Genomic DNA, 12,721 nt, shown 5'->3' with positions numbered 1-12,721 from the left:
ATATCCCAAATAATATCTAATGTGTATTCAACGTTTACATTCGTATATAATAAGGTAATATCTAGTGAGAATAAATTGTCACTGTCGCCAAGTCTACAGTCCTTAAGGTTATTAAATAATGTATCGTAGTTCTTAATCCCAAATTGTATCGCCTGTCCAAAGGGTTTTATAATGCTATATACATGTGTGGCCAAGGATGAAAATGCTGAGTTTCTGTAGGAAACAATAGCCTGAATAGGAAATACAGTCTTGTATAATTTTACCGCACCGAAAAGTGCAGGAATATTGTACGTTCTGGCCTTCAATTCCTTTAACTGAGCCATAGTAATGTAGTCGTTTTTTTTTTTGATACGTGGTTAACGTTTTACTGTATTGATTGACCAAATTGGTAAATAGTGCCGGGTATACTTCAAGATAAGTGAAGGTATCTGAAACAACTGAATCTAACTCATTAATATAACCAGGTTTATCGAGTATTACCACTGTATCTCCTTTATCTGCCCTCTGTATAATAATGTCTGAATTTTCCCGGAGTTCACGTAAAGCTGAACTGTCATGTGTATTCAATTTAGTATGTTGCATTTCTTTTATGTTATTCATCACTTAGTTAACTTGTTGAATAAATAAATCTTTTTTGTGGAACATTACAAAGTCCAAATTCAATATCAATTACGCACTGTTTTTTTAGGTAGTTTTTTTGTTGTGTTAAATTGATTTTTAATTACTTGTTACTCTAATGTAAGATTTTCAATTTTTTTGTTTTAATTTCTGGAGAGTATCATACGGAAGTGTTCTACGTACTATATTGAGGTAAACTTCTCTTATTATTTTACAGGTGCCTATGTAGCCAGGTTGGCAGGAGCGGCAGTGCGTAGCACACGCTTCTTGATTAGACCAGGGTTCGAGCTCGTGACCACCAAATATGGAGGATGTGGAAAGGTCAGGGAATGACCACTGCATATCCCCTGAGCAATATGGCCTTAGTTGCTAATGCTCCTAAAAACCAAATAACAACAACAATTATTTTACAAAAATAATTATATACATAAATGAACAATAAAACTAAAACAAAAAACCTGATTGAGAGTAGACATATTTCATCCAATGGTTAATGGATGAAATGTGTATAGACCTAGAAATACCTTTTTGTGTTTAAAAGCAATAATATAGTGGTTTAGCTAACAGGAGTCAAAATTAGATAAGTAATTAGGATAGAAATAGGCACTCCTGCCCTTGTATTACACTAATAGCCCAGGGTATGGAAAATTTTAGCTTTAGGAAAGTGAACAGTATATGACTGAAGAATATAAAGTTGGAGATCGGGTTATCTGGGAGCACGATTTCCCATCTGTGCAAGTATGTCCAGGGCAATTACTAGCATGGACAGGAAATCATGCTCCTGGATAAAACACACATCACCCATCCAAACCCACCAAATTCTTGGAGGGTTTGGATGAGTGATATGCATTTTTTTTTTTTTTTTTGGTTGATGATTTATAAGCTTGCTTTCTTACATCATTCTCCACTACCGATACCAACCATCTGAAGGCTATTATGGATTGTTTTAATAAACATAAATAACAGCAAATTGTGAATATAATTTATACTTATTTGTTATTTATTTTTTTTTTTTTTTAGGAGCATTAGTAACTAAGGCCATATTTCTCCGGGGATATGCGGTGGTCATTCCATGACCTTTCTGCATCCTCCATATTTGGTGGTCACGGGCTCGAACCTCTGTCTAATCAAGAAGCATGTGCTGTGCACTGCTGCTCCTGCCCACCTGGCTACATAATTTATACTTATGTATATATACATAATTAAAATATATATTTGAAATTATTCTTATTTATTATAATTATTATTATAAATTTTTTTTAAACACCATACCTAATTTCATTAATTTTTGCTCCACCCTTCCCAATAACACATCCGATGAGGTCATTGGGAATGGTCATCTCTGTGGTAGTAGTGGTGGCACCAGCCAAAGCTGCAGCAGCTGCGGTGCCGGGGCGCAAGCTATTGGTTGCTGCCAGGGTAGCCAAAGCTGAAAGAGAAATAAAGGATATAAATACAAAACATATTATTTTGTTATGGCTGTAAATAAACAGTAGATTTTCATGCAAGGCTTAAGAATAAGTAGGTAATCTGCAGGCATAAGTTACTTATTCAAAGTGGTGAAGAGTGTGTTTCAAACTAGTTCACATTTTTTTGTCACTCTGTTTTCTGGATATCAGAAGGTTGTCTGTGATAGATTCTAAATTTGAATTGTTTCTTTATTCAAAAGAACAGTAACTAGACAACATATATACTACTGCACAGTAAAACTAATTTAAATATTAAAGTTATTCAAAACATTCCTAGCTGGCCATGTGATTATGTATGCAGTAATGAATGTTAAATATCATTTTTGTTACTATACTGTAATATAAATGAGAGGTACTTAAGCAATTTCAAGATTATATTAGAAGCGCTAATTAATTAATTAAGAAGAAATAACATGGCTTATAAGTTGTAAAACTATGTTAAAGTGAATTATTCATTGTAATCAATAACTACTAATGACAATAAAGCGAACTGCAAATTATGACAATAAAGCTACTTTTCCTATTTTCAATAATGCTGCATTTTCTGTTTTCCTGATGTCAATAATGCTGCATTTTCTGTTTCTGATTGCCAAATACCATGCAGTTATGCAACTTACAATAATAACAGTGTTATATAATACTTTTACATAAATGAGGTGCATTAATATTTTCAGAATTATTAATTAAACACCAATTAATTAATGAATTAAGAAAGAAATAACTTAGTTTATAATTTGTGAAATTGTGTAAAAGTTTTTTTATAAACTCGATTTCTCATTGAACAAATTAATTGTAATTGTTAATGATAATAATAATGTTGCTTTTTCAGTTATCTAAGAAACTTATATTTTATAGTAACATTTTATATAAATCATGTTTGTACAATATAGAATGTAACTGTACACTGTAATTAAAAAATGTATAATTAAAATTTAATTAAAGCAGTAACATTTGCAGAATGTATATACAACGGCAAATGCAATGTCTTATGCAAAAAAAGAAAAAAAAAAAAAAACTGAACGAAAGTAGATAATATCACCCACATGTGCATTTCACAGTTAAAATATTTTAATGATTCAGAAAATTTAACTTTTATTACAGTAACATAACTAAAATATATTACTTGGCTAAATGCCTAAGAGTACGAAGGAGTTGAATTATGCATTGGTAATGCACACACATCATTTCTACTACCGAGGTAGTTTTAATGAATCATTTAAATTATATCTCATATTGAGAATACCTTCACGAGATGCCACGGTACTGCACTATTGCGACAACAGAGTACCTACTCACCCACCCACACACTGAAGAGGGGCCAAAAAGCCTTGAAACAGTGGCATCTGGGTGGTGGTACCACCGATAATAAGTAACAATAGTCTTCTCCATAGGTGAAGCATTACTTATTCAAGGTAGTGCAATATCATGACAATTCGTTGTAAAGGTATTCACAATATGAGATATAATTAAAATGATGCATTAAAATTACCTTGGTAGTAGAAATCATGTGTATGCATTACCCATGCATAATTCAACTCCTTCAGTAACTTAACTGTTTTGAATCAGAAATGTCTATACAGAGGTATGTCTGCAGTTCCTGCTGTTACTCTATAACTTATTTTAGATATCGGATAGTATTTATTGATTAAAATTCCATTTGTATCAAAATTTTACACAGGATGATTAATATTTCTATTGTGGGAACAATAATTACTGAATAGTACTGTGTTGATTACTGGCCTTGCAAAAAAAAAAAAAAAAAAAAACTACAGAGAGAGAGAGAGAGAGAGAGAGAGAGAGAAGGAGGAGGGCATACATGCAATGATAATTCTACTAATCAACAATACAACCAATATTGAAAATCTGAAGAAAGATGTTAATGATAGTTTGGCATTAATATGTCAGCAAATAAAGCTGGAATATTTATCAGATAATGATATTCTGCTGGGAAATGGCTTGCACCAAAGGTAATAGGTGCAGATAACTGCACCTATTATCTTCGGAGTGTGCTATAGCACAGTCCAAAGATAATAGATATTTGTAGGATTATACGAATATATCAAGGGGAGTCTTACTTACTGATATTTTTTAGGGTCACATACTGTTCATGACGTTTAAAAAAAACAAAACAAAAAAAAAAGAAAAAAAAAAAAGGCAAATCCTACATGTTTTAAAAAGAAAATTGCTTCTAAAATAAATTCAAAATTTAGCAGCTCTAGAAATATATGATATCTCAACAATGTACTTCTGAAATTAATGTAAACCAATTCAATCTGGAAAAAACAAACAAAAAACAAAATGGTTGTATGCAATTTTTTCTTTTCAGTACACATGCATTTGGCAGTTTGTACAACATGTTACAACACAATGGTCACAGCACGTATTCCACATGCTATGACCATTGTGTAATTATTATTTATTATTTTTTTTCCATTAAAATGATTTATGCTATTTTCAGAAGTATACTGGTGATGTTTTTTAGACTAAGCCAAGGATGGGAAACAACTTTCTCATTGAGAAAAAAAGCAACTGATCAGGCAAAATTTTAATTTAGAAATCTTAACATCTAAATGATAATACTTATTCTAATTTTAATATTAAATTTAAAAATATCAACCCAAATATGACAAAACAGTTCCACGCAACAAATTACCTAAACCTAAAAATAAGCAGGATAGACCCTGATGCCTTTTAATTGAAACACCCTGTTTAACAAATCACTGTTAGCTCATGTATCTGAAATGGCTTACATGGATGTATTTTTGTATTCCTTAATTTTACCAAAACAGGAAAGTTTTTGCATAATTTATAATAGATTAGGAAATAATATCCTAGCATATATTTCAGCTCTGATTTGAATTGAACTGTGTGCTGGGAAGAGCACCACCACTCTGAAATTTTTACTAGTACGTTAATGGTAAGGTTTTATACATATGTTTTTAACAAACATTAAAACCAACAACAAAAATAAAAAAAAATTTAAAAAAAAACCAGAAAAACCGATATCGATGTACAGTGGTGGGAAATATTTAAGTGAAGAAGACAAGAGAGTGAAATTCTTATATTTCTTTCTGACTGTGTTTACCGTTACTTTTCTCCTATTCATATTAGTCATGACGGTCATTGCTACAATTACAAACATTACGATAACTGCATTTGTTCTTAGTTTGGCCATATATGTAGTGAAACATGTAGAGCCACTGCAAAGGGAATCTTCTGTAGCTACACAGTGATGATATTAATAGCTATATTTGTTTGAATGTGAAGGTGGGTATAGATTAATTTTATTTTTACTTAAATGGCTAGTGATACATAAAGAATAAGTTACATATGCCACCCTTTCTATTTATGACAAGGTATATATTTCTTATGTATAAACTAAACTAGTGCCTTCTCCTCTCTTCACTAGTCACCTCTAACTCATTGTCACACCATGGTTCTGGCATTCTTAAATTTGAGTTCTGCTGTGCATACAGTTTGGAGATGCACAACATAATTTGAAAATCTAGTCACCACAACCTAGTCTGCACTATTCCATTGGACATAATGCATTTATGAGACCCCCCTCCCAACACACTATTAAACTATAGTTAATGTGTTACTTATATTTTAATACATTTCTTATTACAAGAAAATAATTTATTGAACACATACATTTATCATTATTATAATGAAATATGTACTTGCTTACTAGATTAATTTGCTTAATTGCAGAACCAATTTTAAAATTTTTATTTTGTAAAAGTAAGCAATAAGATTAAGAAGGGCTGCAATGTACGCACAGAGTAATGAAAGTAGTATGAGAGAAGAAAAAGGTACCAAGAGACTGGAAAAGAGGATTGTTGTGCCTATATATAAAAAAGGGGGCCAGGAAAAAGTGGAAGAATTATGGCAGGATCACCCTGACTAGACACATAGGGAAGTTGTACAAAAGAATAGTGGAGAGGCGAGTAAGAGAAAAGGTTGAAAGTAGGAAGAAGGAAGAGAAGAGCGGATTCAGAAAAGGCAGATAGAATATGGATCTAATTTTTGCTGTGAGACAAATGATGGAAAAGCATTATGAGTATGGGAGGGATCTGTGCATGGCTTTTTTGGATATTGAAAAGGTGTATGATATTGGAGGGGGGGGAGAGAAGAAGGATGTGGGAAGTATTAAAGAAACAGGGAGTAGGAAAGCCACTGATAAAGTGTTAAAAGTGTATACAAGGGGATTGAATGCTGCGTGCAAACAATGGTTGGAAAGCTGGTGTGAAGTTAACAATGGAATGAGACAGGGTAGTGCACTCTCACCTCTACTATTCATAACAGCAATGGATGATATAGTGAATGTTGTGGAGAAAAGGATTGGTACAGCAAAAATGAAAGTGATATTTGCTGATGATTTGTTGATTTATGGGGATAGAGAGATGGCGGTACAGGAGCAGGTGGAAAGCTCAGTGGAGGAGCAAAGATACAATTTAAAGAGTAAATAGATACAATTTAGTGAGCCTTTTAAAGAGTAATGCAATGAGAATGACAAGGAAGAGGAGGGGATTAACGTCTTTATTGAGGAAAAAAGATAGAAGTGATAGTTTCAGATATTTAGGGAGTATAGTACATAAAGAAGGGGGAATTGATAAGAAGATATGTAGAAAGCAGACCAAGGAAGAATGTTTTATAATTGTATAAAAGATCTAGTTTGAAAGGAGGTTCCTGAGAAGTGCAAGATGGTACTTTATAGGGCTTATTATGTACCAATAATAACCTATGGATTGGAATTGTGGATAATGCAGGAGAAGGATATTATCAGAATGCAAGTGATGGAAATGAAGTTTCTGAGAGGTGTATGTGGAAAGACCAGAAGAAATACAGTAAGAAATGCAGCCATTTGGAAGAATACGGAAGAAGAACGATTATAAGAAATGATTAAGAGGGAAAAACTGAGATGGTTTGATCGTATAAAGAGAATGGATGATAATAGACTGCTAAAGAGGATGTTAGGAATGAAAATGGAGGGTAAAAGACCAACATGAAGGCCAAGAAAAAGATGGTATGAAGAGAGATGTGGCGAAAAGAGGCATTTTCTGGAAGGAGGGGGGGGGAGAGAGAGAGAGAGAGAGAGAGAGAAATGGTGGGAAGATAGAGCTAAATAGAGAAGGCTGATTTTTTTATAACCTAGCAAGAAGCTGGTACAACGACAGATAAGTAAGTAAGTTGTTGTTGTTGTTTGGTTTTTAGGAGCATTAGCAACTAAGGCCATATTGCTCCGGGATATGCGGTGGTCATTCCCTGACCTTTCTGCATCCTCCATATTTGGTGGTGACGGGCTCGAACCCCGGTCTAATCAAGAAGCGTGTGCTACGCACTGCTGCTCCTTCCCACCTGGCTACGGAGGCGCCTAAGTAAGTAAGTAAGCAAGCAATAAGATAAGATACAATTCTGAAAGTGAGCCTTTTAACCAAAAACTACTACTTTATGTATTAACATACTAACACACATTACTATTCTATTACCACACACCCATTAAATAGGGTTCTGTCCTTGAACTTTAAAAGCAAAATTATTATCATAATGTGAATTAATTCTGGAACAAAAATTACTATAAAGATTTTATACATTGTAAAGGTGTCTAAACTTTTTTTTTAAGACTGTTCTAGACAGAAACATAAAATAAGGGACTAAAGGCTATTACACAGGATTCGCAATAGGGGCAGCTAATTTTCTGGGATCAGGGTTATCAGGATGCTCTTAACTTGGTAAGAAAAATATCCACTTAGAACTAAAACCCAACAATAAATGTTTGGGAAGGGGGGTTTAAATGTAGGTTTGTAAAAAGGTATGTAAATTTGTAAAAAAGTCCATAAATTCATCATTGGATTTAGATTATTATATAGCAATACTTAACATGCAAAATAAGCTGAAAGCACAATACACAGTTTACAATGAAAAGCAAACATTTATAATCTGGATTGCTGGAATCTGGCAATCCAAATTACAAAATTTCATTACTGAAAGTATAAAAAAAAAACAAATATTTCACTAGTGCAGCTTCAAAATTTGGCTGTTTATGTTTCATATTCACTGCATTTAAATGTATATAAATGCTGTGGGTTGCTACTGTATATACCGTAATGGGTTCTAAAAGGGTTTCAGAAAGAAGTGTTTCACTACAGTAATAGCAGACTACCTAAAAAATTTATTTATATTAATGTTTATTTCTGACACTTTCACATAACAGATGTATGAAAAGTATCACTGCATCCACAAAGAAGGATTAAACCAGTCTTGTTTTTGATTTTGCATTCTTTTCTAAATGTTTTGTTACTATATTTTTTGCTCTAATGTGACTGTTTTATTCAGTAAAAATAAAATGATAATATTATTTCTTTTGACATAAGCTCTTAGTCTAGTATATAGCTACACCTATTAATAGTTATGTATTGTTTTGTAACACAAATAGCTCCAAAAGAATATTTCTTGTTCAGATTTGGCTTTATAGTTAAGTGTTAGTAGCTGAAACAACTGAAATGTTAAAATGTGCTGTTATGTTACAGAAAAAAAAGGCATTTGTGTGGCGATCTAACTGAAGTGCATAAGGCTTTAAAAGGATCAAGCAAACTAAATGCTGATGGCATCTTTACTTTTTCTCAGATGACACACACACACACACACACACACACACACACACACACACACACACACACACACACACACACACACACACACACACACACACAAGGGAACATAAATTTAATCAATGGATAGTGCAGAAGAGATATGAGGAAATTTGCATTCAATCAGAGATTAATTGATTGTTGAAACAAACTTCCTCCCTGTGCTGTAAAAGTGGGCAGTTTCAATAAATTTAAAGATTTTGGACAAATTACACTTGTCAACAAAATGAAACTTTTCTTTTTTTATATATATAAAAGATGCAAACATAAAGTGTATAAACTTTTCAGTTTTGCATACTGATTTTAAATGTTTGTGGATTTTTCTAGAACATATACTTTTCATAATATGATTGTTGATAATATCAGTAGAAGTTAATCAAGATGATTTCATTATGAAACAATTGTGAGTGGTTACACTTTACAATTTTTATCACTTTTACTGTTTAAACCTTACTACACTTTATACACATAAGTTTGTACAATTTAAAAATGTTGTGTAGATGATTTAATTTTGGTACATCTTGTCTGGAATGTCATGATACAACATTCAGCAGTAGTCTGCCAACCTGTGTTCATTCTAGAAACCTTTGTGGTTTTCCAATGACTTAATGCCTTGGTGGAATTGTTTCTTCTGCTCAACACTCACTCTGACATGGTTTTTGGGAAGGAAGTCTAAATGTAAATGCAAGAAATGAAGTTTCTGTGACATACGACATCCCATTTCTTTATATACATTGAGCAGTTTCTAAACTCCATCTTTGTATGACGGTGACCTGTGGTTACCCAAAAAAGTTTCCACAAAGCCATTTGAAAGCTTGCTGTGTTTTTAATTCTAATACATTGAGGCATTTTTCAAATTCACCAGAGCTTTCATCCTGCAGAAGCTCTCTGATTTGAGGCTCCACAAAGATTCCTTCTTTCACTTTCACAGCACTGACTTTTGGAAATTAGTCACTTAAGTAATGAAATTCTAATTGCAATAAGGGATTAAACAATGCTGAACTCTACATAAATTTTTAAAGGCAAAAAATTATTGAGTTTATTGAAACAAGTTAGAAAGAAAATTTACAGAAAACATTCCAATAACCCAACCATTTAGATGCCAATTTTGACGATATTTTGTAATCCTTGTGGATATCGTCAATTCAAAACATTGTTAAAATTAGCCTTTAAATAGTTGAGTTATTGGAATGTTTTCTTTCCAGCTTTTTTCAATAAACTCAATCATTTTTTACCTTTAAAATTTAAATAGAGTGCAATGTTGTTTAATCTCTTATTACAATTAGTTAATGTATGTCTTTTACCCAAGAAATAATGAAATTCTCTCAAATTCATCTAACCTGTAGTTTTCACAAAACTCTTCATTAGGTCAAGTTTCGCGTGGAGATGCAAAAGGATAACCTTTATTGGATCCACTAATGGAACACACTGCACACTGCTTGTTCTTGGCTCATATGTGCTTCTTTGGAGCCAGTATGTCTGATGTACTGATCTGTGATAAAACAACTGTTCCATATCTCATACCAATGACTATGAGATCACTGCAGACATGCCATTGACAAGTTCTGTATTGAAATGCTGTGAGTAGTGTCTTCATGATATGTATATCTCCTTCAGATAAATAGAGTGGGTAATAAGGATGGATGGCTTTAAGTTCCAGTTATACAAAAGAACAGCTTTCAAACTTCATTGTGAGATCAGTGAAGCAGTGCCATTCAAATGTATTGTGTACTTGTAATGTGTTCATGTGAAAACACCATTGATATCATGGCAGTAGCAGAGCAAACTGTTTAATTCAAGGAATGTCACAAATACTTGGTTTTTGTTTTGATAGTGAGATACTTTGATGTCTTCTTAACCAAATATTTCTGCTTTAGTTTTAAGGTAAGAAGTTTTGCTTTTATCTATGGAGCGGGCTAGATTTCTAATGTGGTCATTCAAATAATCTTGGTTAAAAAGCTCTGACTCTTCTGTTTTCATCAGGTGTGTATTCAGGATTGGCTGAAATGCTTCGATCTTCACCAATTGTGCCTTCATTGCATTCAATTTCGGTTCTAAAGAGTGTAGTCATGGGGGAATACCAGAATTGGCATAGTGTCATCATAAGAGACTGGACTCACTGCTAATCCAGGACTGGATAAACAGTCTCATGTTTATTCTTCACTTAGAATTCAGTTACACTCACATTACAAAAGTAACGTCCACCATCACAGTCTTTGGCTTCATCCATATTATGAGTATGACAAGTAGTAGTAGTAGTAGTAGTAGTGGCATGTGATGCAAGAAAGCAAATGTATGAGCTTATGCAGCATCAGCCAAAAAAAAAAAAAAATCACACCATTCCCTCCAAATGCCTGTTCAGTTCCTCCTTAAATTTATTCAAGCTATCAACTTCCACAACGACAGATGGAAGTTTGTTCCAGCAATTAACCACCCGCTGGCTAAAGGCAAATTTCCGCACATCTAATCTACATCTGTCTTTTCTTAATTTGAATTTATGCCCCCTTAGGTTCGTAATCTGAACAAGTGGAAGGATCCCATCAGAATTCAGCGTGCTCAATCCATTCAAGGCCTTATATACCTCAATCAGATCACCGGTGCCTAGTCTCCAGCCACTGCAATTTGCAGAACTTAAGCCTCTCTTGGTAAGAGGATCCCTTCATTCCCCTCACCAATCTTGTTGCCCTTCTCTGTACCCGCTCAAGTAAATCTACATCCTTCCTAAAATGAGGTCTCCAGACCTGTACGCAGTACTCAAGGCGTGGCCTGACCATTGCCTTATACAGAGGGATAATCACCTCCTTTTCCCTGCTAGCAAAATTCCTATATATCATTGACAAAACCCCATGACCTGCCCTGGCAGCCTGTCTGCATTGCTCAGAGAACTTCATATCTGACTGCACAATTACTCCCAGGTCTTTTTCATTTTCTACCACCTTAAGTGTAGTACCACACAGTTGGTACGTTTCTCTGGGGTTATTTCTACCCATATGCAGTACTTTGCATTTGTCAAGGTTAAACTTCAGTTGCCACTTCTTAGCTCATCTGCCCAAATTATCTAGATCCTGTTGCAGTAGCAGACTGCCATTACTGTCATTAACAACCCTGCCAACCTTTGTATCATCTGCAAACTTCGACATTAAGCCTGATATACCTTCATCAATATCATTGATAAATATACAAAACAACAGTGGACCTAACACCGAACCCTGTGGGACTCCACTAATAACATTAGTCCAAGAAGAGCAGCACCCATTGATTACCACCCTCTGTCTTCTCGCACTTAACCATCCTTTTATCCATTGTAGCAACTTACCCTTAATACCATTCTGCTCCAATTTGTACAATAGTCTTCCATGCGCAACAGTGTCAAAAGCTTTCCTGAAATCCAAATATATGATATCAAAATTGTTTTTTGCATCCAGTTCCTTTGTAACCACATCATAATATCCTATCAAATTTGTCAGACAAGACTTTCCCTTAACAAACCCATGCTGTGTCTGAATTATTGCTGCAGTCTTGTCTAGATGATCCTGCAATGCATCTTTAACCAGCGACTCCATTATTTTACCTGGAACAGAAGTTAAACTAACTGGTCTGTAATTACTCGACATAGACTTTTTCCTTTTGTTCAACCAGTCATGTAATCCACTTGTAAGAGTAGTACAAATAACATGTGGTGCTCACATCTTATTCTGGTCACCTAGAGGACAGTCAAAAGTATAACTTGCTAATTTCGTGAATATTTGTCATGCTTGAACACCAATGTGATTTAATTAGGAAAGAGCACACAAACACATGTGTGGGAGGTAATTTTTACACTTTCGATGCATGAGGACAGAGCTGGCCCCAAAATTTGTGGGGCCCTGTTCAAGAATTACTAGCGGGGGCCCTAGGATCCTGTGCAAAACTTATGCGGGGTGATTTTGTAATAGTGATTTTTTTTTAATTTTTAAAATTTTACAGTAACTAAGACATAAA

At 34.0% G+C, this 12,721-nt stretch overlaps 1 protein-coding gene across 1 annotated transcript in view; it reads right to left on the bottom strand.

Annotated features, from left to right (window-relative positions):
* Window positions 1-12,721, bottom strand: part of LOC150090888 (poly(rC)-binding protein 3-like) — a 646,900-nt gene that overhangs the window by 42,349 nt on the left and 591,830 nt on the right. Inside the window, 1 exon segment of the mRNA XM_090373382.1 lies at window positions 1,891-2,047. Coding sequence (XP_090229508.1) covers window positions 1,891-2,047 — 157 coding nt within the window.

Source organism: Mastigoproctus giganteus, chromosome 1, assembly GCF_048544385.1.
Source record: "Mastigoproctus giganteus isolate SK-2022 chromosome 1, ASM4854438v1, whole genome shotgun sequence".
In the NCBI taxonomy this organism is placed as follows: Eukaryota; Metazoa; Arthropoda; class Arachnida; order Uropygi; family Thelyphonidae; genus Mastigoproctus; species Mastigoproctus giganteus.
Note: the sequence above shows the minus strand (reverse complement) of the source record. Positions and strands in the feature narration are given on the sequence as shown.